This window comes from Alexandromys fortis, unplaced genomic scaffold, assembly GCF_014885135.2.
Source record: "Alexandromys fortis isolate MF-2015 unplaced genomic scaffold, M_Fortis_MF-2015_v1.1 scaffold_3, whole genome shotgun sequence".
NCBI lineage: Eukaryota > Metazoa > Chordata > Mammalia > Rodentia > Cricetidae > Alexandromys > Alexandromys fortis.
The window spans coordinates 27,657,682-27,685,105 of record NW_026067909.1 but is presented as its reverse complement, the minus strand read 5'-3'; the positions used below and the strand labels follow the sequence as shown (position 1 = coordinate 27,685,105).

The following is a 27,424-nucleotide window of genomic DNA, read 5'->3' as shown; positions in this document are numbered from 1 at the left end:
ACCCATGTCTCCTGACACATGGCACCCCTGGCAGCAAGATAACCATCCAAACTGTATGAGTACATCATGTCTCTCTCTCTCTCTTCTGGGTCAACTCCTTAAGAATATGCATAGAGAAGGACAAAACATATCCAGGAACGCTGTCTTGAGGAGAGATTGTGTAGTGGGCTGCTGGGTGCAGGACCCTGGTGTTCATGGAGATGTTGCTTAGTGGGCTGCTGAGAGCAGGACCCTGGTATTCATGGGGCTCAGGCCTTCCAGAGGCCCAGCAAATGGTTGTCAACTCACCCTCAGAAATCCTCCTGCCACAGAAGTGCTCCTGCCTTTTCCCGAACTGAAATTTTCCTGACAAGGCCCTGTGAGCCCGCAGCCAGTTATCCTCCAGCATATCAGGAGTGGGTCATACTTTGGATTCGCTCACGCCTTATATCCTAAGTCTGCCTCAAGCTCAGCTGATGTTTTGTGCAAGCTGACAGCCCCTGAATCGTGTGGCTATGTGCCCTTTCTAACCTTCATTAAACCTGAGTTGAACAGGGAGTGGCCTCTACCAATTCTGTACTCCAGATTCTGGATGTCAAATGTTACAAAGGCCAGAATTCTGAAAGAAAAACAACACCACCATTCTTTTTGACACTCTTTTGGGTTGCTAGGGAAAACTAGTCCAAGGCAGATAAAAATAACTTAGGGCCTGAAGGATGGCTCAACAGGTAAAGGCACTTGTTGGCAAGCCTGGTTCCTGAGTTTGATCCCCAAGAACCACATGGTGGAAGCACCAAACACCACCAGCTATCCTCTGAGCTCCACACGAATGCCATAATATATGCATGCTCCTGTTAATATCAATTAATTACGTGCAATAAAAAATAATTTAAAAAATTAATAGCTTAAAATGACCAAGATTTTGTATAACTGAGCCTCAAGTCAATAGAATGAACAAAAGAGATGAAATTGGACACATTCAGGGTGGTATGGCCAGGAAGGAAGGAAGGAAGGAAGGAAGGAAGGAAGGAAGGAAGGAAGGAAGGAAGGAAGGAAGGAAGGAAAGTAAGTCTACTACCTAAGCTGGAGTTATCCAAACAGTTTTAAAAGGCTCAAAGACAGGACCAAAAGTGTTTCTTTCACAAAGAGTAAGAAAGGGAAGAAATGGGGAGAATGGCAGATGGCAGCCAGGATGAGTCAGGACACCAGTGTGGGGGTGGGGGGGCTGGTCCACTCTCTTCATTTCTGGTGAAGGGGATGGTCTTTGACCTTCACATTGTCTTCTGGGGCTGGGAGCTGACTTGCTCTCCTCAAAACAGCAACAGTGAGCTCATCAAGACCCAAGACAACCGCTGGAGTGGAAGGAGAGTCTATTCTTCTCTTAACTCTCATCCATTGTTCCAAAGCCTCCACAGGCAGAACTGGGCTCGCCCAGGCCTGGGCGCCATGGTAACAGTCACGTGACCCCCACAAACAGCTCTGCTAGGGCTGTAGGCTCCACCTGCTTCTCACTAAAGGGAGCCTGGAGTTTGTGATCAGAGATGCAGAGAGTCCCCCGACTGACCACCCCTTGGGCTAATAGGGACCTGCAGAGAGCCTGGGAGAAAACCTACCAGGACCACAGGAAAAAGGTAGGAAGACACAGGCTAGCCTTAGGCTGGGCTTTGGGGTGCCAGGCAGAGACCAGGGAAAAAGGACATGAACCAGGAAGATAGGGGCTTTGGGGTACTGGGTTTTGGGGTGCCTGACAAAGATCAGAGAAGCAGGGCACAGGTTCAGATGGTCAGAATGGCAGTTTCTTTTTTTTATTATAAAATTGTTTTATGTGTATGAATGTTTGCTTTCATGTTTGTCTGTGCACTCCGTGTGTACCTGGTGCCTATGGAGGCCAGAAGAAGGTACTAGCTTCCTTGGAATTGAAGTTACAGACAGTTGTGCATGCTGGGATTCAAATCCAGATTCTCTGGAAAAGTAGCCAGCCTTCTTCACCTGGCTAAGCATCTCTCCGGCCCCAGAATGACGGGTCCTATCGGGGTTCTTCATTGTGTCACAGTGAGCAGGATCTTCACACATTCGGGCTCAAAACCATCCCATCCCCACACACAGTGTATGTTCTTAGAGTACCCAGTTTCCCCCGAAATCACCTTAGGACAAAGAGCTGTGTATCCGCTCCTGGTCCACATTGCAGGCACCAGAGGAGAATAAAGTCTGCCTGCCCCTGGAAAGGCAAGAGACAAGGATTATTTCTAACCCAGATGAGGATGCGGATGTTGCTTAAGAATGCCATTAAGTGGGGCTGGAGAGATGGCTCAGAGGTTAAGGGCACTGACTGCTTTTTCCGGAGGAGACAGGTTCAATTCCCAGCACCCACATGGTGGCTCACAAACATCTATAATGGGACCTGATCCCCATTCCCTCAGATGCCCTCTTCTGTCGTACAGATTACATAAAAATACATGAATAAAATAAAATTTTTTTTTAAATTCCATGAAGTAGCTCTGCCTTCCTAGTGGGCACATCTGCTAATGGCCTTTCCATCAGTTATGGTGAAAACCCTTGAGGGATGATGTCCTTGACTCTGGAAACCAGGAATGGGGTGATCCTCTTTACTAATCTTCAGGGGTTGCCCCAGGTACCACATAGACAGTCAATCCTATTTCCTCTGAACTTTCAGGTGTCACCCTAAGAGATCAGCTCATTGCCGGGCTCACTTGATACCCCACCTCTCTGGCCGCAGGAGACCCCCATGGAGCCCTCCTCCCAGCTCTTTCAAAGGTCTGAGCGAGCTTCCTGACATCTCTAACTTCCTCGCTTCCCTTCTACAAGAAGAAGCATACCGTGGTCTCCTGGTTTCCTGTCCATGCCCCCATGCTGCACACACAGCTTCATCACACAGCGCCGTTCCACCTGCTCTTATCATGCCTGTTCACTGCGGCATTATCAACCTCTAGTAATTGCTTAGTGATGATATCACACTAAGAAGCCAGAATCGTTGACTGTTGTGTCTGTGAGTGATCTTGGAGACCAGCCCTGTGGGAAGTTGTTCTTTTGTATCCAGGGACTGGCCCAAACCCTTTGAGATAGACAGTCGCCTGAGCTTATGTGTGGGACCAGACTCTACACCTGAGCGTAGAGTCATAAAACAAAGCTGTTTGGAAATGGTCGCTGCAGCGGAGAAGGCTGAATGAGCAAATGGAACTCAGTAAGGTGGACAGCTGGTTGGGGCCCTGAGGTGTTTGGGAACATTGACTTACGGCACAAATACACAATTTTTGAATAATGTGCCAGAAATATCCCAGAAGCCTATGACTGGGGTTTCTGGAGAACCTGATCTGGCTATGTCTACCAGCAGAACCAGTAGACTGGGAATCCACAAGTCTGACTCAAGGGTGAAGGTGCTAACCCGTGACAGAACAAACCCTGAGTCTCACTGAGAAGGGAGGAAGCGGAGGCAGAGACAAGGACGGGAAGGGAGAGCACGCAAGGTCCAGGGACCAGCCTTGGGCTTCTCTGGTGGAAAAGCTAAAGAAAGGGGGTTGGGATGGAGCACATTAGCTGAGGAAATAACCTCGGAATGGAAACCATGGCGACGGAGGGTGTGGAGAGTTCAGAAGCTAGGGAGGTCAGACAGTGGGAGCTAGTGGGACGTACCCATAGGCACAAGATGAGGGAGGGGAGACTGTCAGAGTTGGGGTGTCTATTGCTGTGATAAGACACTATGACCAAAGCAACTCGGAGAAGGAAGGGGTTATCTGGCGTATCCTTCCACATCATAGTCCATCATCACAGGAAGTCAGGACAGGAACTTCAGGCCGGAACGGAAGCAAAGACCACAGGTAAGCATCGCTGACTGGCTTGTTCCCATGACTTGCTCAGCCTGCTTTCTTATACACCTCAAGACCACCTGCCCAAGGACGGCACCGCCCGCAGTGGGCAGGCCCTCCCACATCAATCATTAATCAAGAAAATGTTTCACAGTCCTGTCTACAGGCAATCTGATGGAGGCATTTCCTCAGCTGAGGCTCCTCTTCCTAGAGATGTCTGTGTTTATGTCAAGGTGACAAACAGCACAGGGACAAAGTGTGACTGTGACCCGGATACCAAGGGCCCTGTAAGATGAAGACAGTTATGAGCGGGTGGAAGAAGGGTGACGGGGCGTGGCAAAGGCCAGAGATCCCTCTCTCACACCCCACGTTCAACTAGTTTGAATAAAAGCCAGTCCATGTTCCACGTGAAGAGTAGGGATCTCAGCTTTTCAGGCAGTTAGAGCTAGATTGAGATTCTCTGAAAACACAGAGAGTTTGATAAAACAGAGAAAAGAGAACGGAGTACCCCAGTTACCTCTGACACCCCAGGACCACCTCTAGAGTCTCAGTAGTTACTTTAGGAGCTGAGTGCCCGTTCCAACCTGGTCCCACTCTTCAGCAAGCGCCCCTATAGCGCACACATCCTTCTGTCTGCTGCTTCCTTTGGAAATGCGCCTTTCTCCTTCCCCGTCTGCCGGGCATCCCCTGCTGATGGAAGGGTCTACAAACCTGAGGACGCACCGATAAAGCCTGCACTGATCTGTTCTTTGTGCTGTAACAGGACACCCCAGACTAGACAACTTACAAACAGCAGGCATTTGTTTCAGCAGTTCAAGAGACCACATGTCCAAGATATTCAAGGATCTGGATGACTCAGTGTTTGCAAAGAGTGACTTCCAAGATGACAGCCTTAATGGCGCAGGTGGATTGCTGATGGCTGTTTTATAAGGGCTTTCATTTCATTCACGAGAAAAGAAACATCATGACTTAATCACTTCCCCCAAAGGCTCTGCTTCTTAATACCACCACGGGGAGGATTAAAGCTTCAGCATGAATCATGGGCGATCACAGAGGCAAACCATAGCAACCTTCGAAACTGAAATCAAAAAGAACCAACGCCTAACCAAAAAAAAAAAAAAAGAAGAAGAAGAAGAAAAAGAAAGAAAGAAAAATGAAAACAAACCTGAATATCCAAACTCAGTGGTACGAGTGCAGAGGTGTAACGCCAGTAGCGAACACAGGGAGAAGAAAGGAAGGAGAAGATCTATAAGAAGGAATAATAAGGGGCAGTGTCCCCCACACCTAGACACTACAGCAGAGATCCAAGGAGCCCAGAAAATGCCCTAACGCAATCTCAAATATACATAGGCATGCATATTATATTTGAACCTCAGAAAAATAAAAAGTAAGAAACAATCTAAGGTGTTCAATGGATGTCCTAGCAGATAAAGCACATTCTGCTATGATGGCCTGAATTTAATTCTCAGGACCTACATGATGGAAGAAGAGAACCAACTGTCGCGTGTCCTCTGACAAGCTGTGGACTGTGTTCATGCATGCAAACAGACACACATATGTCATAAGAGATTAATTAAATACAGAGAGTCACAGTGGCTTGGACTGTGTAGGTCTTCAGTGATACAGGAGCAGGGGAAGTTATAGGATTTAGTTGTAGTAAGGAAGTGCACTACCCATGATTCATGGGAAAGTTATTTGAATTAATATTAATATTAATCCTCACTGTGATGGTAGTAAGTTGACTGGGATGGTTGCAAATGTATGTCACAAACTCCATAAAAAATTGTCTTTAAAATGTCTTTAAAATGTTTAACTGGCGTAGCTGGAGAGCTGTGTCAGCGGTTAAGAGCACTGGCTACTCTTGCAAAAAGAGGACTTGGGTTGGGCTCCCAGCACCCATGTGGAGGCACACGTCCAATTCTAAAGGATCTGGCGGCCTCTTCTGGCCTCCTCAGGTACCAGATACACATGCAGTACACATACCTACAGGCAAAATACTTGTACAAATAACATAAAATTAATGTTTTTAAAAGATTTTTTATTTATTATCTATACAGTGTTCTGCCTGCATGTATAGCTGCAGGCCATAAGAGGGCACAAGGTCTCATTACAGATGGTTGTGAGCCACCATGTGGTCGCTGGGAATTGAACTCAGGACCTCTGAAAAACAGCCAGTGCTCTTAACCCCAGAGCCATCTCTCTAGTCCTAAAATTAACATTTTTAAATTTCAAATAAAATGAGGAAAGGCAGAAAACTAGTAGAAAACAAAAAAGGAGCAATGGACAAGGCCAATGGATGGAACATAGCAGCAAATGTTGTAGAGGTGACTCCTACCGGATGGGCATGCACTTTGCATGTCTGTGGTCTAAACGCAGCAAGCAAGTGACAGAGACTGGAAGCCGGGAGAGCCTCCTCAGGTAAAGGTTCTGGTCACCGAGCCCCATGACCTGAGTTTGATTTTCTGGGACTCACATGATAAGAGGAAAGAACCAGCTTCTGCAAATCGCCCTCTGGCCTCCACACACATGTGACAGCATGTACACGCGTGCATGTGTTACAGCGTGTCCACCCCAACACACGATAATGGATGAATGTTTTTGAAAAGGGCAAATTATCAAAGCGGATCAAAAATATATTTAAATACATATGGGTGGGTGTGTGTATGTTGATCATAAGTAGTTCACGTTACTCTAAAGATACATAGACTACGAATAAATGGAAAAGAATACATCATGTTAACACTCATTAAAAGGAAGCAAAAATAACCGTTTTTAATCTTCGGCAGAGCAGACTTCAAAACAAGGAGTGTTGTCAGGGATGAGAAAATCAGTGTATGATTACAACGGGGTCAGCCCTTCCAAAGGACAGCGGCCCTCGACATGTTTGCTGCTAACAGTAGCGTCAAGTCCTGGGACAAGGAGAGTTAGAACGGCAAGAAAAATGATGAATTGAGAAGGGAGGACCACAAAAGGACAATAGAAGGCTAATGTGCTCCAATTACATTATGTGAGTAAATGAGAACAGCTACAGTTAAACATATGATGATTTTTAAAGGGGAAAGGGAAATGCGTGGTGCTACTGTCCTAGTGGGAAATTCTAACACCTTCAGTCAGAAATGAATCGCCCGGCAGGAAATCAGTAGGGAAATGTTTGAACTCAGTTAACACTATTAGCCCACTGGATGGCTTGGATTGAATCATTTTTCCTATACAAAACCAAAGAAAGGCACAGTTCATGAAAGAAATAATAGAGAGCCGGGCGGTGGTGGCGCACGCCTTTAATCCCAGCACTTGGGAGGCAGAGGCAGGCGGATCTCTGTGAGTTCGAGACCAGCCTGGTCTACAGAGCTAGTTCCAGGACAGGCTCCAAAGCCACGGAGAAACCCTGTCTCGAAAAACCAAAAAAAAAAAAAAAAAAAGAAATAATAGAGAAACTGAGTTTCATCAAAATTCAAAATGCCTCTTTGCGGTGAAAAACAATGTTGCGAGAGACAAGAGACAAGCCCCAGCCTGGAGAAACGTTTGGAAAGCATATATGTGATAAACGACGTTTCCCGAAATGTACAAAGAACCCCTAAACTCAACAGAAAGAAAATAATCTAATTAAGACTGAGTAGAGATTCCCAGATGATGTGTACAGATGGCAAGTGAGCCTGTGGAAAACACTCCACCTCAGTTCACCTGGAAAAGGCAGAGTAAAATGATAATTAGTAGCGCTACACTCCCATCAGAATCCCCATCCCCTAGGGACCTCCACATGGCATCTGACTATTGGAAGCCTCTGCCAGACGGTCCCTTGGGTCCCTAATGATGCTTCTGTATATAGGCATAGGTGATCAAATTGCTTAGCACTGGGGACTAGCTTAACCCTCATTCTCACTCTCCTAAGAGAGGTCCAAGACTGGGACCAAAATTTCTAGACCTCTAACTGTATAATCAGCCCCCTGGTGATGGACCTCCATTTGAGGCCAGGCAGGATCCTCATCACCAGCTGCCTCGCTGGCTACCACCAAAAAGATACATGTAGCTTTTGAGTGATCCAGGATTCTAGCTCTAGAATGACAGGAAAGGGCATGAGAAGACTAAGCACACCTCTTCTCACGCCTGTGCTGAGAGCAACAGAACATTCTGGAAGATCACAGTAGAAGACCTGGACAAACAGAAAGGGGAACAGCGTTTTTTTAAAATAAACACTTGATGCACAAATATAGATGTTTCCCTTGAGTTGCTTTGAATCCTCAGGAAGACCCACTGTTTTATTGTTCCCCCTGGGGCCAGACAATTCATCATCAAGCTTACCTGGTAGCCGTGCATGCATACTCAGGAAATACTGGAAAGAAAGTATAACTGGAGAAGGCTCATCTATGATAGCAAATGCTAAACCCAACACAAGGCTCGGGATCTAAGCACGTGACAGTGTTCAGCACGGACAGGAGACGGAACAAAGGCCCAAAGTACTCAGCCGCAATTGCTTCTGAAAACCAAAAGATACTAAAAGTGGTGTCTGCAGACAGCAGTAGTCTTCTCACTGTCCCAGAAGCTTGGCACACACAATCAAGGTGCTTCACATACATGTGTGTGTGTGTGTGTGTGTATATTGTATATACATGTATATATAAATATACATCCATATGGATATCTGTGGATCTTACTGCAGTGTCCCCTGGTGGTAGAAACAGAAGACGGAGAACTGTGCCCTTCCATGGGGAGTGAAGAAGGGGCACCCTTTGATACGAGCTTCTTTCACAGGAGCTCAACTCCAGCTCTGAGGCAAGACCTGCCCGCAGGGCTGCATCCTTGTTCTGCGACGGGGATTAAGTTTCCAGCCCGTGAGCCTGAGGGCACGTTAAGACCACAAGGGTCTCTTAGTCTATCTGGGCTGCCTGTAACAACAGAGATGTATTGTTTATAGCTCTGGAGGTTCTAAGTCAAAATGCTGGCAATTGTGGTGCCAGGCCATGGCCGGTTTTATAGATGGTGCCTTCCCGCTGGGTCCCTCTCACTAGGATCTCTTAGGCCACTTATCCCGTTTAAGGAGGCCCTGACCCAGAGCCTCCTCACCTCCCAAACACTCTACCTCCTAATCTTAGGAGTTAAAATTTCAACATATGAAGCTGGAGGACACGAGTGTTCTGGCCCCAGCGAGAGCATATCAAACAACAAGAAAAACAGTACTGAGCGAGAGAATGCCCTACACAGAGGAGAAACCTGGGTCTGTTCTTGCTTTAGCCTGAGTCACCATGGGGAATACTAGACTAGACTTTTTTAATAGCAGAAAGTTATTTCTCACCATTCTGTGGGCTGGGAGTCTAGGGACAAAGTGCCTGGCAGGGTTCAGTTCTTAGCAAGGGTGGTTCCATGCATTGCAAACAGCACACTTTCTCTCAGTTCACATGACAGAGAGGACCAGTGCTCTCCCTTCGTCTTGTGACGGGCTCTGACCCCCAGGCTTTGTTCAGATTCACCTCCCTCCAAAGGATCCCATCTCTGCACTCAGTTCCTGGGATTAGAGCTTCAGTCTGGATCCTCAGGGTTTGGTGTCTTTAGCCCACATACTCTATACTAAGAGAAACTCCAAAAAGATTGTAGATTTAAATATAAGTCAAGAGGCCGGGTAGTGGTGGTTCACACCTTTAATCCCAGCACAGGGAGGCAGAAGCAGGTGGATCTCTGTGAGTTTGAGGCCAGCCTGGTCTACAGAGTGAGTTCTAGGACAACTATATGGCTGTTACACAGAGAACACCTGTCTCAAAAGAACAAAGTGTGTGTGTGTGTGTGTGTGTGTGTGTGTGTGTGTGTGTGCGCGTGCGCGTGTGTAGAGAATGTGATGACACATGCCTGTAACTCCAGCAGCACTCTGGAGGCTGAGGGGAAGATCAAGATTTCAAGACTAGCCTAGACTATGTCTCAAAAAACACAACCAGTGTGTGTGTGTGTGCGTGCGCACGTGCACGTGTGTAGAGAATGTGATGACACATGCCTGTAACTCCAGCAGCACTCTGGAGGCTGAGGGGAAGATCAAGATTTCAAGGCTAGCCTAGGCTATGTCTCAAAAAACACAGCCAGGCATGATGGTGCACACTTCTAATCCCAGCACTCAGGAGGCAGAGGCAAGCCTGGGCTACATAGTGAGTTTCAGTACATTCAAAGCTACATAGTTAGATCCTTCCTTTAAATAGCAAGCCAAAAGACTAAGTATAAAAATAATTAATATTAACTCCTCAAGTACTAGAAGATGGGAAACTTATTCTATAAAATCAGAGTAGAGAAAATTTACTAACCATAACTCAAAGCCCTTTGGGGAAAAAAAAAGAAAGAAAACTGATAAACTTGACTAATAAAAATATTTATAGCATGGCCAAAAAAATAAACAAAAGCAAGTATAAGTAGAAAAAATAACTATAATTTACATCAAGAGTTTATATGTAAACAAACTCTAAAACTAAGGAAATTAAAGTAGATAAGCAATAAGAAAAAAGTCTTCAGGAGTTCAGACAGCTTTTAGCCTGTGAAAAAGATGGCCGACCACTGATAATAGATACATGCAAATCAAGCTTGCTCTCTAAGGCTGTTTCTCAACTCTGAGGTTGGTGAGGAGCCCAAACATCATTGGCAATGCTCTGGGGAAAGAGCCACTACCACGCTCTGCCGGGCTGTGTGTGAAAGGCAGAGCCCCGTGGGGGAACTGAGCAATCCCTCATAAAATTGCACACACGTTTATCCTTTACCCTAGCAACTCCAATCCCAGATAGACTGGCAAATGCACAAAGACAAATTGCAAAAGATTTTCATTGCAGCTTTTTTTTTTGTAATAGCAAAATTGGAACCAATTCAAATATCTGTCAGTGGGCAGCTGGGTCAGTAGGGCTCTTTACCCATAAGGACTGATATACAATTGTATAAAGAGTAAGGAACTTCTCCGCAGGCTACTGTTCAGTTATTTCTGGAATGTAGTGTGTTGTGGTTTGGATATGGTTTAATGTTTCCTAAAGCTTTATGTGCTGAAATGTGAGCCCCATCGTGAGGCCCATACATCTTGAGGGTAGACACTTGATCTCCTAGGATGTTCAGGGGGGAAGCCTGCGGGAGTGACTTGGATTAGACAATGCCATTAGGACGGAGCCCCAGAACTGAATCCTGGTGGCTTAATAAATCAGAGAGATGGTTGGAGCTTTGTCTCCAAGGTGGAGCTCTAGCCTAGCATGAATCTATCCTTGGCTTCATCTCTATGTGTAGATGATAAGCAGATGACAGATAAATAATAGTGGACGAATGAAAGGCCAGCAAAGCCTGCGAATGTGCATGTACACACATGGGTGAATGGGGGTGGCAGCTGTGTGACTTGGTCTTTTGTGGGGCCCCTGGTAGTGGGACCAGGAATGATCCCTGGTGCATGAACTGGCTTTTTGGAGCCCATTCCCTACATAGGGATACCTTGCTTAGCCTTAATACGGGGGGGGGGGGGGGCTTGGTCCTGCCTTGGCTTGGTCTGCCAGGCTTTGTTGAGTCCCCAAGGGAGGCCTTACCTTCTCTAAGGAGTGGATGGGAGGGTGGGAAGATATGCGGGGCAGGAGGGGGAAGGGGAACTGTGATCGGTATGTAAAATGAAGAAAAAGGTTAAAAAATGAATAAAATAAAAACTCCCATCACCTCTGTAAAAAAATATGTAATAATAATAATCTTGGGTACAAGGCCCTAATGGGGATGTCACAGAACCTGCTCAAACTGCCCTAGGTGTCTCACTGCCCACTCTGTGCCGCAGGTCCTGAATGCCCAACCACTAGTGGACACCCACCCACCACAGACTTATGGCCACCTCTGCCTGAAGTTCAAGAAACTTAAGGTATGTGCCACCTCCTCTTCTAGCCACATTCCCAGCTTACAAGGTGACGTCAGTTCAGAGCCCCTGAACTGGGAGTAGACAAGCTCTTTGACCTTGTCAAAAGCCAGGTGTCACCTAGCAGGCCAGCTGAACTGAACCTGCCTGATGGAGCTGGCTAGTGACTGTACCAGAACCTTCCCTGACATTGCACAGACACAGACAGATAACTTTGGGGCAATTTGTACAATTCGGCTCCAGACAATTAATTAGCATCATTCCTTTAAATTTGCTGGCCCCTTCCAGATTTGTGTTCCTTGAAGCGTGGGTCATGGGTAAGAGTGAGCCACACATGATCATGCCTGAAGTGGTGTGCCCCCCCCAGCAAATGGAAAGTAATTAACTTTGTCAATCGGTTGAACACAGTTGAAGGGCAGCTGAACACCAGCAAGTCCGTGTAAAAGCTGAAAGCAGGCCTTAGTGGTCCTGTCGCTCTTCTGACAAGATGGGGAGGAAAGAGAAGAGAATCCCAAACGCTTGGGGTCCAAGGAATATGGCCTATCGAGTAGCAAACAAGAGAGTCCATCTCAAACAAAACAGACCATGAAGGTGGACAGCCAAGGTTGTCCTCTGACCTCCACAGGCAGGCTGAGGCACATGAACACACACATGCTCACACACATACATGCTCACACACACACACATGCACACACGGTGCAAGAGGCTGTAGGCATACTCTTTTCTTCCCTCTGGAATTAAGTATCACTTCTTCTAAGCAGCACAATTCTCTCCTGACATAATCCCCTAGCTAGCACAGCCGCCACATGTCAGTTTAACAGACAACTTGAATGCACACGATACCATAACTCCTTGCTGCGGCAGCCCCAGCCCAGTGTGTTGCAACCCAAGGATGGAGTGGTCTCCCTACTCTTGTCTCAGGGCCCAGGACTGAGGTACCCCCTGCTATCTGCTGCTGACACCTCAGGGGACCTATGGAGTGTGGCTTTGAAAAGGATGTCTGGGGGAACCGTGTGCTATTGAGAGGTCCCTGTGTCCACAGGTGGAGGAAGAAAGGCTTTCCATCATCAATAGAGACAACTGGCTGCTTCTGCAGAGGGTAGCCTCTGCCATGAGAGCCAGGGGACAGACTGACAGCGGAAATAACTTCACACAGAGAAGGTAATAGAAGGGCCCTTGTCTTAGCCAGCCCCATACTAGACCTGGGTTCAAGGGCAGGGGGCAGAGTCGTGGTGGTATAGAGGCGAGGTGTTCTTTCTAGTCATAAGAGCCAAATTCAAAGTGCCCATAGGCTCCCTGACTCAAGACCCTCCTTGAGGCTCTGAGGTATATCAAGGCACAAGAATTGGCCCTGGGTGACAGCTGCCCAGCCACATGCCTGCTATGTTCCGGGAGCTGCCCATAGAACCTTCCCAACCTCCATCCTCACAATGACCAGGCAAAGCAGAAGCTAAAGAGCTTCTCATTTCATAGTGGGGAAACTGAGGTACAGTGAAGCTGCACAACTCGGCCAAAATCGCCATCACTGTAGAGGGTACAGAGTGTGTCCAAGTCACAGAGCACCCTACAGCCTTGCAAAGTGTTAGATCCTTGTCTGGCAGAGCACAGAGGGCTCAGCCCTGGTGCCCTGGTGAGAGCATGGCTGCCCCCTTTATGCCAGCACTGTCCTCTGAAACCTGTGGTTTCTTCCAGCTTAGAATTCTGCTTCCCAAGAGGATGAAGGGCAGCAGGCCTCCATGTTCCGGGAAACTGACCTATGAATACTCGCATGAGTCCTTTATCCTCCCTTCTGCAAACGGAGCGGCGCTCCATCCTTGGTAGCCATATACCCTGGGAGACCTCTCTAGCCTTCCTGCTTTGAGTAGAGTCTTGCTGGTGACCATACAGGGTCACAGCGATGCAGGCTTTCCTGCAGATGCTCCTGAACTCTTTAACCCATTTAAAGCTTCCAGATTCATAACAGACTAAGCTACAGACCAGCACCCAAGCCACCAACTCTTCTAGTGCCAATCATGACAGCCAGGCTCCGGAGGTTACAAGGAACGTGGTTGGCTCTGTTACTGTATGCATGTTCTACAGAATGACATTGATTTATTTTGCTATTGTTATTTGGTTTTCGAAGACAGGGTTTCTATGTAGCCCTGGCTCTGCTTCCTGAGTGCTAGGATTAAAAGTGTGTGCCACCATGCCCGGCTAGATTAACACTGTTGAGGACATTGTTGGGTCATCTTGGACTGATGATCGGCACCCTCTCCTGTAGGCCGTACTCTGTTCATTCACCTATTGAGGAACATTTTAGTTTGTTTTTGGTTGCTACTAACAAGGTTATAAAGATCATTTACATTAAAAAAAAATTTATACCTGTGTCTTCAGAGACCAACAACTCAGTAGAAAACAGAGCATTCAATTAAGCCATTCAGAGAGGGATCCCCTGAAGGAAAAGGAGAAACTCCTTGAACACGCACCCAGCGAAATCGGTGACAAGTATTCAATAGGCAAACAACCAAAGTCAACCATTTAAAGCAGTGCTTCTCAATCTGTGGGTCTCGACCCTTTGGAGTTGAAGGACCCTTTCACATGGGTCACGTATCAGATATCCCACATATCAGATATTTACATTGTGATCCCTAACAGTAGCAAAACTGCAGTTGTGAAACAGCAAAGAAATAATTTTATGGTCGGGGTCACCACAACACGAGAAACTGTATTAAAGGGTCACAGCATGAGGAAGGTTGAGAGCACTGGCTTAAAGGTTTTGTATTACACATGAAAAAGCATTTAGTCAAGAACATCTATCGCAACAAGGGAGAAAGCTATGGTATTTGAACTGTGCCCCCCCCCCCCAAGCTGGAACTTCAACCTTGGAAGCTGTTTGGAGCCAAGGCTAGTTCTATCCCACAATGATCTCTCTAAAATATGCACCTGTACCTGGTTTGAAGCATTTAACACTTTCAAAACAGGCTAGACTCCTCCTGCATCTGTCTGCTGGGCTTCTCCACATGGTCGCTGGGCCTTCTTCTCCTTCTTGCTGTTAACCTTCCTTTAAGGCTCTGTTCAGCCTTACCCCCTGGCTGCCACCACTCACCCTTAGGGGCATGATGTCCTCACTCGGTGCCTGCTCCTCCACTGGGCATGTGGATGGTGAGGGATGGTTTGTGCATGTTTCTCAATGGGAAGCCAACGAGAGCCCTGACATCACCCAGAGCCCACCAAGCCTGGTGATACTTGATCCTTTTGTGAATGAGGAGTGAACTTTCTGTACCATAACTCTGGGTTGATGAAAGAATGTGTATATTCCTTTCTGGAGTCTAAACAGGAAGACAAGAGAACAGGCGCCTATGGAAGCGCGGAAACAAAACAAAGTCATCCTGGAAAGACTTGGAAGCTCAGAGCCCTGGTTTGGAGCACAGAGACGGTGGGAGGACAGGGATGCCATGGCCAGACGCACCCACAAATGTAGACGCACCAGGAGAAAAGGTACCTGTGGTTCTTGTTGTAAATATGCACGCATCTCATTCTTGACTTCTTCAGGTTCATTGCACATACATCCACTAAGCCTTCGCTGTCCGATGCCTCCCACACACTTGTCTGTGGGTAGTTGTCTCAAGTCGCAAAAGGCATAGTGAAGCCTGGGCAGTCCCCCCCCCCCCAGGGAATTCACCCATCTTTCTTCCCAAATTTACAAGGAGATAAAATGAGTTCAGCTGATCGGTTACAGGCTCAGGAGGCAGGGACAGTTTGGTGAGAATATAACCTGAATAGATAGTATGCTTCAAAACTCATTATTTGACTACCTGAATTACCTGTTCTGCGCAGAATCCAGGTCAAAAAAAAAAAAAAAAAACTACAACCTGGAAGAATTTGCTAGAAAACTTATACTCTAAACCCTTCCTCTTCATCTAACACAAATCACTGGCAAGTTCTTAATTCTGAATGAAGAACGATTTCATTCTGCCATCATTATTCTTACAAATGTCTCAATGAACCAAGGTAATTGGGGGTTTTAAATCTTCGCTCACTGTCCTTACCCATGATGCTGTTTTCAAAACCACGTCTATTCTCGGGAAATGTGCAGATACCAAATTAATAATAAGTATGCCAGGACATAGAGCCTGCCCTGATCAAATCCCAGGCCAGAGAGTCCATCCCACAGACCCCTTCCCTGTGACACCTGGTCTTCTAGTCCCCACTGTCCCCATAGGCACTGAATGTGGCTCATATTGTTTGCAGTTATGTGATCTTCCTATTATTTGCCTGGACATTTCTTCTAAATTTCCCGAGACTGTGACCGTGTTCTCCCATATTTTTTCTTAAGTTGTTAATAAAAATGGAATTTTTATACATTGTGTAAATTTGTTATCAAAGGATTTTAATTTTTTTTAAGACAGAATTTCACTGTGTAGTACAGGCTGGTCTTGAACTCAAATCCATCTGCCTCAGCCTCCCAATTACTAAAACTGTAGGCATACATACCCTGCCTGGCTTCAAAGTTCATTTTTTTCCCAAACACATTGGAAGTTTAAATAAATAAATAAACAAACAAACAGTGCTGGGCGTGGTGGTGCACACCTATAATCCCAGCAGTCAGGAAGCAGAGGCAGGCAGATCTCTGTGAGTCTGAGGCCTGCCTGGTCTACAGACTACAGAGTGAGTTCCAGGACTGCTGGGGTTGTCACACAGAGAAACCCTGTCTAGAAAACAATAAATAAATAAATAAATAAATAAATAAATAAATAAATAAATAAATAAATAAATAAATAAAATTTAAAGACCCACTTAAAAATTAGTATTTCCTCCTCTGCCAACCTTTATTTAAGTCTTATTGTTAACATCTCTGTGTTGGTTTTATTTAAGGTAGCCTTTAAAGACAAAGATGAATTTTGCCTCTTTAGCTGAAAACAGAGATTTTACTTACTTAATACTATGCTTGCTCTCATTTCTGGTTCTTCTTGTTTTCCTGAGGGCTTCACCCCAGCCCCTGGCAGAAGACCCCTCCCCAGGGAGGGTTAAGAAAACCCACCGATGGTAACCCCCTCCCCAGGGAAGAACAAGACCACTCCCACAGGCTATTTAAATTGCCCCCCTCCCCTAGAGAATGAATGCATGGTCTCCGGGTTTTGAGAGGTCTCCCCTTTCCTTTCTTTTCCTCTTCATGCTTTCTAGGGGCCAGCCGGGAGCATTGCATTAAACATGGGCATCTTTAAATTCGGTTTAATTTGGTCTGATTGGAATTATCTGCAGCGGCTGAGAGGCTCGTCTTAAGAAATACCTAAGACTTCTATTTGTTTATGTTTTGTTTTTCTCCCGTCCTTTTCATACTTTTAATAGCGTTTATATGTGGAGAGGAGGGGGGTGGGCTCTTTTGTTTTCCAATGAAAACGTTTAGAAAATGCGCAAAGGTATGGCTCCATTCAACCAGTCCTTTGTTTGCTTGGACCCGCTCACTCTCCCTGCTCTGTGTGAAAGGAAGCCATAGAGCTGACAAGAGAGACCCTAAGGGAGACACAAAAGGGAAGGCTTTTCGGCTTGGAAGCTGTCCTGTAGCTACCGCCCACAATCTACACTCCACTCCACGTAGGATGTTGTCAGCCTTCCGGGGCTCCTGGGGCCCCCTCTTAAGGGCAACCCCCACCTCCTCTCCAACACTCAGCTCTGGACCTATGGGGCCTTCGTCAGTGGCTCTGGACTTTTCCTCTTTGTCAAAGACAGGAAACAGCTGCCGCCGCCTTAGCCTGTGGTTGGGAGGCAGCTTCCTGCCAGGGCGGGAGCCTTTCGGTCCATAGCATGCATTTCCAGGACCTATACTCTATGCATCCACGGGAGAGAGTGCAGGACCTAGGGCTTCAGGGTGGCAGATACCTCAGCCCTAGCCTCTCCCCAGTTTTGGGGTGCCTTGCTCTTAGGTGACTTCACTGGTTTTTCTTTATTTTGGTTTTGATTCTGTTTTGTTTGAGTCAGGGTTTTACCCTGTAGTCCTGGCTGGCTTGGAACTTTGTAGACCAGGCTAGCTTTGAATTCACAGAGATCTGCCTGCCTCTGTTTTTCAAGTGCTGGGATATGTGCCGCCTCATCTGATAGGTGCCCCAACCTTTTATAGAAGTAAAATAAAATAATATATAAGTACAATTGTGTCATCTGAAAATGGCAGGTATAAAAAAAGAAAAGGAATCCATTTTATAGGATCAGAAGCCCAGAATGCACGCTGCTGGCTGGCCAGCCTGCTCTGGAACTTCCATTGGCCCACTACAAACTGGATCTATCATGAGCCTCCCTCAGGCAAGCTGGAGAAGCCCATCTTCTCCCAGCCACTTCTGCAGCTTCTCCCTCAGAGCTGCTTCCTTCCTAACTCCGATGAGAGCAAGCACTGTGCTGTCAGGAGGAAGATTTCTATAAGATGATCCAGTAAACACTGTTGGCCATCCCAGTGCTTACTGGAGCCTAGGTTAGTGGAAGCACGTAGCCTCTACAGTCCACACACAGACACACACACACCACACCACACCACACACACGATCACAATGAGAAAACTAAACAAGTGAACTACACCTGAGTACTGGAGCTATCGACATGCTCCAAGTTCTTCCAGACAGTTCCACAGTTTCAGACAGATGCTCAGTTCCCAGCACACACAGTAAAGACAGCTGGGCCTCACTCAGCTCCTGCACCCATGTCAGGATTCAGTGAGCAGCATTTGCAAAGGGGCTATAAGGTTCCTGACCCTAGAAAAGACACGTTTTAGCTTGTCCTTCTTTACCACACGCTTCTACCATATGAGTCAAAACTGGGGTGCAGGTGATACCTAGAAGCCAACAGTCAGTTTTGCTGACGTGGTGTGAGAAAAGACTCTACAGCAAAATTGAGGTTGCAGAAATTATCGTCTGACTGCACATACATCCGAGGAAGATACCCAGTGCCCAATATGTGCATGAAAAGGTACCCAGTGTTGCTGGAGAAGTAGAAGTCAGTACCACAGTGTGATACCCTTCACATTGGCTACGCTGGCAGACGACAGCGTGTGTGTAGAGAGACTGGGAGCCAGAGAGGTGACGATGCACTTGCTCTGCAAACACTTTGCTGGTTCCTCTAAAGATCAGCAATTCTACACCCAAGGAGAGAAGAGAATCGGAAGTACAAGTACGCATGAAACCACACACACCTGTGTCTGGAGCAGCATTTTCAACAATAGCCAAATGTCCATAAAGTGACGAGTGAGCAAACCAAATGAGATAAATCTGCACAGTGGGATATTTTTCTTCTATAAAGAAACCCGAGGTCGTGCATTGCTACATAACGGATGGAGCTTAAAGACGCTGGCGAAAGAGCCAGACGCAGAGTGGCGCGTGTATGAAATGCCCAGACAGGCAAATCCTAAGGGCATAAAGACTAGTGGCTATTGGGAGCAGGAAGGGAGACTTGGGGAAAATCATTACGGAATATGGTTTGGGGAGAGTTGGTGATTAAAACATTCCCAATTATACCGTAATTATAGCTGTACATGTATGAATACCTCCAAGCCTCTAAAGTATTCTCTTTAAAAGGTGGCTTTTAGATATAGAATTACTGGATTTCAGTCAAGTCATTATGAAAAAGAAGACATGAGGCAGCGTGGTGAGAGGTAGAGGGCCGCAGGATCTGGACTTCAAGGTTAACCTCAACTATGTAAGAAGTTCAAGGGCAGCCTGGGCTATGTGAGACCTTGTTGCAACAAGCAAACAAAAAGCCAGATACAACAACAAAAGAGTATCTAGTACATTCTCAATAAGAGATTGGCAATTAAATGTTCCACCCTCCATGCATTCTAGAGAATTGGCGTGTTTTTCTGTTCTTGCCTAAGGAAGATGACTGTTATAGTTTTTTTTTTTTTTTTTTGTCCCACAGCAGCTGAAACTGACGCTCAGCAAGGACACAGCCTCATCTGGATACCCAACCTGAAATGGAAAGTGTGAGGGTTCAGAACCCAAACACCCTAAGAAGCGCAGCGGCCAGAAACACTGAGGGGGGTCTTCCTAGGCTCTCCCTGGGAGGGGGTGGGGACAGCTGTACGTGTGTGCGGGTCTTGGAGTGGTGGCCTAGCATCTGAGGTCACGTTGGCTTCTGTGTGCCTTCAGGGACAGCCTTGAGTGAGGGCCGTGACACAGCACCCTGGAGCTTTGTGGTCACAGCCTTCGCTAGATGACACAGCACAGCTATTTATTGTGTTTCTTGGACTGATAACCAAAAACAAACCATGCAGAGTAACACCGGAAGTGACCGGATATTGAATTAGACTTTCTTTTCTAGCTATTAATACTTTTGCTCAGTTACCATGAGTTCAAGTGGTTGTATGTAATTCCCCTAAAATCTTTGTGACTGTCACTTTACCAAATATATAAATAAATCAAACTGAGAACTTTAACCCAGATCCAGAACACATGACCCAAGAAGTAAGGACCCAGTGAATCTTGTAGAACAATTAGGAAGTCTCTAAGAATCCCCAACCTGAGTATTTTCCCTGTTTTAAGGTAAGATCACATTTAAACTATCCTGTAACAAGGAGCTGGTAGTCTTTCTGCCTCAAGAAGTCACTTAAAAACCCATACACACTTTTCCCTCTTCATCCACCAAAGTCCTGTGGGGGTGAGGGTGGGGCCTAGGAAGTGAGGAGGAAGCATGCTTCATGTAAGCTGGGAGCAGCCCTTTCTGTGGAGACACATCTCAGTAACTATTGTGTGTGTGTGTGTGTGTGTGTGTGTGTGTGTGTGTGTGTACACGCACATGCGCGCATGTGTGCTTGTGTATGTATGTAAGCTCATTTTTTTTTCTTTATGCTCAAACCCTTTAATGTATACTTAAAGGTCAGTAGCAAGTCTAATGCTGGTTCCCCAGACTACAAAGAACCTTCATTACAGAACCTAAGGGTCTTCAGTACATTGCACAAACATGGTCCTTAAATCATGGAACTTGGAGTCAGGCAGGATGTGGGCTTTAGCTCTTTGGCTGTGTCGCTGAACATTGTAAAACTTCTCATCTGAGCAGCGAGTGTGGCTGGAGTCTACCTCAGGCAACATACACATGCCTTGTAGACACTGAAGCAATGACCCAAGCACCTTCTTAACCGTCCACCTCTCTGTCAGGTATGACAGAAAGGTGACTTCTTAGTAGCATATGTGTCTCCAGTTCATAAGTATCACCTTTGCACCTGCTCTCTAAAGGTGGTCCCTGTCTGTGTCCCTGCTGCCTCTACATCCTGGGGAACATAAGGTTCCCAAGAGCGCTTGGTGGCATTGTTTGATGTCAGTGTAGTCTGCCACCAAGCCCAGAAGAGTTACCATTTGATCACATAAAAATTATCCCTCTTCTCCTCCTACCATCCCAGAGAGTAAGTGATGGATAGAGACTGCCCAATCATTCCACAGAGCCAAGGCTTGGACCACTCCTTCCCCCTACAGGAGGACTTCTGCTCTTTGCCCCTCTGACCTTTTTATATGATGAATACTTTTATTATTTTTCCTTGCCCATCACTTTGATTGCTGCTTGATCAGTCAAGATTGCCTAGAAAAATTGTACAAGGCTGACCCCTATCTACAGCAGGACAAGGTCACAGTAAAAAATAGTTTTCTCCCTTTAGGCTATGAGAGACACCTAACCCCTCTGGTTGCCAATCAGGTTCCTTAATGTGAGGAAACACTGAGGAAGTTCAGTTGGCTCAGTTGAGTGAAGAATCCATGTGTCCCCGTGCCCTGGCTGCGCGCCTTATTCCCCTAACAGACAGGGCTGTCCCACCCAGAGTTTGGACTTGCTCAGAAGAGAAGCAGACACCTACACGCTGAAGTGTTGCCGTGCTGAGGGGACACTGTGAAACAATAAAGTCTGGAAGGTATATGACACGGCTGGGCAGAGCCTAAGGCTCAAGATGGCAGGCACTTGTGTCCTGCCTCATACAGGCTCGGCAGCTCAGGAGGCCTTTTTCCTGCCATGCGATGCCATCTCTTGGTTTCTAGGGAGCAAGATGCTCCTCATAACAGTTTGTCTGTTTTCTTGACGTTAACCATGGTATCTAAAAAAACATGGTAGACCCATGAAAAACACTTCTGTAAGGGCCAAGTTAGTTCTCAGGTAACCTGCAAGTAGGAGACCACAGCTAACACTGTCCCTTAGAAGATGGCAGGAAAGGAAGAGCTAGCAGCACTTTGGCAAGACCATGCAGAATACACCATTAAAGTTTGTCTTGGTCTTCTGATCTGTGATCTGGGTTTCAGAACAACCTTTTCTTGTCTGTAGGCTGACCAAGTTCCTGTCTGAGGACAAAAACAAGGGTAGTAAACCAGCAGCAATATGCGACCAAGATCTGAGAGCCCCAGAGACCTTCACCTCATCACAGACCTTTACCATTGTTCCTGGCTGTCAGTCAGAACTTGATGGTAATGCCCTGTTGCTAAGACGCCATGATGACGTGTAGAAATCTAGTTAGAACTGACTTGGAAGCTTCCTCCCTGCCGGTTAGCTTCATGGAACTAGGAGGTGCCAGGCAGGCTGCTGGGGGAGAAAAGCCATCAAGAATCTTACCCAATTGTGAAGCTTGTGAGCCACAGGAAGGATCTGCTGGGCAAGAGCAGCATGGCTGTGATAAGGGCAACCACTGCCTTCTGATTGGATGGAGTATGTGTCACAGGATAGAACATGTTCCAGGTACTATAACGCTTGTCAAGAGCCTGCGGTCAGGGAGGTCATGGGCCCTAGTAGGGAATCCACTACCACTTTTTTTGTTAAATGGCCGTGTTATCAAACTACCTCCTAAATATGTTTAGATCTACAGATTAGTGCTACACTCACCCTTGACCAAAGAAGTTTCTTAACTGCCTTGGGCAGCAATTGAAACAGAGAATCCTAACTGGCCAGAGGGTAGAAAGTGAACCAAGGTGGAGGACTTATCCCTAGATAGAACGTGTCTATCAATTCCTGCTGGGTTCAAGGAGCATCACAGAAGATAACGGAAGAGCCAAAGGATAAGGGGACACATGACAATAGACAGTTTTGGCTATGACATACCCATACTCATGGACTTGCTGTAGCCATAATTATCTACACTAGACTTGCAGGATTTGGGGCCAAGCAGCATTATCCATGGATAGGAAAGGCCCTATGAGGCCTCAGCCTTCCCTTGAGGACTATTGGAAATTCATGGCCACTGGAGTCTTGTTTTCTCGAGCAGGTAGCTCCAGTGAGTAACTTCCCATGTGTGCTCATGCCGGTAACTCTAATTCAACCAAGTGGCTCATGCACAAAGGAAAGGTATGAAAGGGAGCTGGAGAGATGGCTCCGTAGTTAAGAGCACAGTCTGCTCTTACGGAAGACCCAGGTCGTATTCCCAGCCCCCACATGGGATCCCACAGCCCTCTATGTCTCCAGTTCCAGGAAATCAACACCCTCTTCTGGCTTCCATGGGCACGCCATACATGTAGATCAAGATGTACATGCAGCAAAACACTCATATACATAAAAAAAATCTTCAAAAAAAAGGTGAAAGTAGACAGACTTGTTAGGAAAGAGGGCTTCAGCAGGAAAGAAATAGAAAAGAGAGGACAAAGGGGGGCAATAAAACCCCTCTAATGTGCTATACACTTGTATGAGATTGTCAAAGAATAAAAAGTGTTTCAAAGTTTTAAAGACTATTTCCAATCACTGAGCGTGTCGTTTGCTGAGTCAGTGGCCCTTGGCAGCATGAGATAGGGGCTATTGTGAGATTCTTCAAACTATGAAATTTAGCTTGAGATAACCTTAAATTTCTCATGGATCTTCACGGGATCATGTTCAGGAAGCAACACGGTAAGATCATCACCTCATCTTCATGCAAAACCCATTTTCATATCACGGCTTAAACCCAATACAAATTAGTGAGATGCGGACCAAAGCCATGTCTTCACAGGTCCTCATTTGCTTTGTGTTTTCATCTGCACGGAAGCTTGTACTCCTGGCACAACACACGCTTTCTGTGTAGTCAGGAACAGAACTCCTCTGTCACACGGGTTGCCTACAGTCCTGGCAGCTGTCATTGATGGATAACTCTCTCCAGGACCCTGTGGCCTTTGACTGTACTGATTCCGTCTTTGCTCAGAGGTCTGGTTGCCTCATTTTTAGCAGAGTGGACTGTCCTGCCCACTCTGTCCTTTGTACTATCAGCCTATAGTCCACAGGGAAGAGGCCTCAGTCTAGTACAGACACCATCCACAGCATGCCGGGAAGAGAGCGCATATTCTCAACCTCATTCAGGACACTCAGGATGGCCCTTCAAACATGTGGTGTGTCTCTGCTCTCACCTGCCTCTTTCTGTGCCTACTGCGCCTCTCTCTCTTTTCCAGGAGACAAAAACTCCCTCCTGCTACTCTGTAAGTTGTTTCTGCCCCCAGTTCACTCCTCAAACTTAACAAAACCAAAGGTTGGTGCTAAACTGGTCCCTTGCCCTGATTAGCAGTTCAGCCCCTGTGTTTCCTTAACAGGACACCCTGTGGGTCCTCCACCACACTGGAGGGGCTAAGAAAGTATCTGCTAACAAAATATAACAAATATTTGAGATGACAATAACTGGGACTGGCTGAGTGTCCGTTGCTAATAAATCAGTTTTTATCCACACTATCACAACTCAGTCACTCAGTGTATATCAAATTTGCCAGGCTTTGGAGCTGGAGAGATGGCTCAGAGGTTAAGAGCACTGATTGTTCTTCCAGAGATTCTGAGTTCAATTCCCAGCAACCACATGATGGCTCACAACCATTTGTAATAAGATCTGGTGCCCTCTTCTGGCCTGCAGGGATACATGCAAGTATAATGCTGTATACATAATTAATAAATAAATCTAAAAAAATTGCTAGGCTTTCACTCCTGAATACATGCAATATACATATATACATGTGTTTATGGCATGTATTGGTGTATTGGGCGTGTTAGTATGTGTGGTTTATGTGGCTTGTGTGGTGTATGTCATGCATTGTTCTAGGGGGCACTTATATGTTGTGTGCAATGTACAAGTGTGATATATGTACCGTGTAGTATGTGTAGTGTGGTGTGTGCAATACAGAAGTATGTGGTGTATGTGTCATTGTGACTGGTGTGTGTCTGGTGTGATAGGTATGCTTAGTGAGTGTGTGATATATAATGTACGTAGTGTGGGAATATGGTGTGTACATGTTATGTGTCTGTAGTTTGGTGTGGCATAGGTGTGGTATGGTATATGGGATAGGAAAAAAAATGTGTTGCGTGAGGTATATGTGTCAGTGTCTATGGAGTGTATTTGTGGTAAGGTCCTGTGTGGGGAGTGTGGTGTATGTGGAGGTGCACACTGTATAGTGTGTATGGAGTGTGGTGTATGTGGAGGTAGACATTGTATAGGTGAGGCTAGTGTCTATGGGGTCTGATGAGGGGAGGTGCCGCGCACAACGCCTGTCTGTGCTCTATGTGCTACCATACAGTTCCCGAGCTTCGGGTAAGGGGCTGGAGGTTGAAACACACAAACACAAACAGACAGAGAGACAGAGACACGGACCTCTAGTCACTGGTAAGAAGCCCCTTTATTCAATACCATCGTGGAGGCTTATATACCCAACAGTCAGGTGGGCCAACAGGTGAAAACCTTATCCTCTGATCCTCAAGGCCAAGGCAACACGTGCTCGTGAAGCAGAGCTGGTAAACAACTTTGACACAGCTTTCAGTAACTCAAATCAGAAGGAAAGTAAAGCTCTCTAGCAGGGAAGAGCAGCTGGAGGCCAGGACTCCAAATGGTCCCAACACATGGTCTCTAACAGTTATTCACGATGACAAAAGGCTGTCCTCCCTGTGAGTAAGCGTGTGTACCTGACAGGGACAGACATTTGACAGTTCAGTTTATGAAGTGGAATTTGCGATTCCTAAGAGTGATTCTACAGCCACCAATTCTTTCCCATACCCCTGATTTTCTGATTAGGGGAAGGAGTTCTGAGCAACAGCCATAGTGATGCCAGTTCAGGGGGGGGGGCACCTTGACTCATTTGTGAGCCCCAGCTAACCAGAACCACAGGATCTTAATTCAAAATAACACATGGCCCCACATATAGCCTCTTCCCTCTTAAACCCCACAAGCCAGACCTGCAGTGTCTGTACCTCCCTCAACAGTCTTATCTTCCACACTCCTACAGAGCCCACCGTGATCAACACTCAGTGGCTTTTCTAGTTGAATCCTCCCCCAAACACACGGTCAGGTCTCTCACAGCAATATCCCACCGTCCTGGTACCAATTTGTCTTCGTTAGGGTTACGATTGCTGTCATGACCAAAGCAATTTGGGGAGGAATGGCTTTATTTGGCTTACACTTCCATATCACTGTTCCTCATCAAAGGAAGTCAGGACAGGAACCAGGAGGCAGGAGCTGATACAGAGGCCATGGAGGGGTGCTGCTTATTGGCTTGCTTTCCATGGCTTGCTCAGTCTGATATAAAGTCAAGGACCACTAACCCACAATGGGCTGGGCCCTCCCCCATCAATTACTAATTAAGAAAATGCCCTACAGGCTTGCGTTTTCACAAATTAATTGAGGGTTGGAGCAATAGCTCAGCAGTTAATAGTACTGAGAGTTCTTTTAGAGAACAGGGCTTCGATCTCAGCACCCACAGGGTAACTCACAGCCACCTTCAACTCCAGTTCCTGGGGATTCGATGCTCTCTTCTGGACTCTGTAGGTACTGCATGCACATGCTGGCATGGCCATACATGAAAGCAAAACCCCCCATACACATAAAAATAAAGTACATATATGAGTCTGAGGGAAGACACTAGATTATATTTGTAGTCTTATTCTTTACCTACGTCAAGTAAGAGGCAGTCCGGACATGGGGTTAATTTTAAATTGCTCAGTGAGGGTTTGGAGAGACGGCTCAGCAGCTAAGAGCACTTGCTGCTTTTGCAGAGGACCTGAGTGAAATTCCCAGCTTCCACATGGTGGCTCACAGCCATTTATAACTCCAGTTCCAGAGGATCCATGACAATACTGGCCTCTGAAGGCAGCTTCACTCCCGTGTACACACACACACACACACACACACACACACACACACTTAAAATAGCAAAAATTAATGTTTTTTAAAAGAGTAATTTATCGCAACCACAAGAAAATAAGATTTTCTTCATTTTCAGCTGTAAATCTGAAATTTTCTAGGAATTTCAACAGAAACTCTATTTACAGTATGAAAGGATGTGTCCTAACCTCCTTTGGAAAATTGTGATTCCATCTGCGGCACCTCTGAAGTCATTCTATAATCTTATTTATCAAAAAGAGAAAAGAGAGGGAGAGATGGCTCAATGGTTAAGGGCAATTGTTGCTCTTCCAGAGGTCCTGAGTTCAATTCCCAGCAACAATATTGGGGCTCACAGCCATCTATAATGAGATTTGGTGCCCTCTTCAGGCCTGCAGGCATATATGCAGGCAGAACACTATCCATAATAAAGATATCTTTTTTTTTTTTTTAATGGAGGCAGGCTAGAGGGATGGCTCAGAAGAGCACTGGCTGCTCTTCCAAAGGTCCTGAGTTCAATTTCCAGCAACCACATGGTAGCTCACAACCATCTATAATGAGATCTGGTGCCCTCTTCTGGCCTGCAGGCAGACATACAGGCAGTAAAAAATTAAAAAATAAAAAAAAATGGAGGAACGACTAGCTGGGAAAGTTTCTTAGCAACCCTTTGAGATGTAAACTGAGAGCCTCTGAGAAGGTATTCTATTGTGCACACTAAGACTCTTAAGTGAGACTATTTGAGAACCCCACGCTGGTAGTTTTGGG

The 27,424-nt window shown here is 46.2% G+C and overlaps 1 protein-coding gene across 4 annotated transcripts; it reads left to right on the top strand.

Annotated features, from left to right (window-relative positions):
* Positions 1–1,469: 1,469 nt before the first annotated feature.
* On the top strand, positions 1,470–20,236 carry Cfap97d2 (CFAP97 domain containing 2). 4 transcript variants are annotated; one of them, XM_050136608.1, is made up of 5 exons: positions 1,470–1,610; positions 11,566–11,646; positions 12,683–12,801; positions 14,957–15,117; positions 19,519–20,236. In XM_050136608.1, the coding sequence occupies exons 1-5, from the start codon at positions 1,521–1,523 to the stop codon at positions 19,584–19,586; spliced, it is 519 nt and encodes a 172-aa protein (XP_049992565.1). In that variant the 5' UTR covers positions 1,470–1,520; the 3' UTR covers positions 19,587–20,236. The 4 variants fall into 4 exon arrangements, with proteins under 4 accessions (XP_049992565.1, XP_049992564.1, XP_049992567.1 ...); XM_050136607.1 differs by having other exon boundaries at positions 14,948–15,117; XM_050136609.1 differs by lacking the exon at positions 1,470–1,610 and adding an exon at positions 2,783–3,181 and having other exon boundaries at positions 14,948–15,117.
* The last annotated feature ends 7,188 nt before the right edge of the window (positions 20,237–27,424 follow it).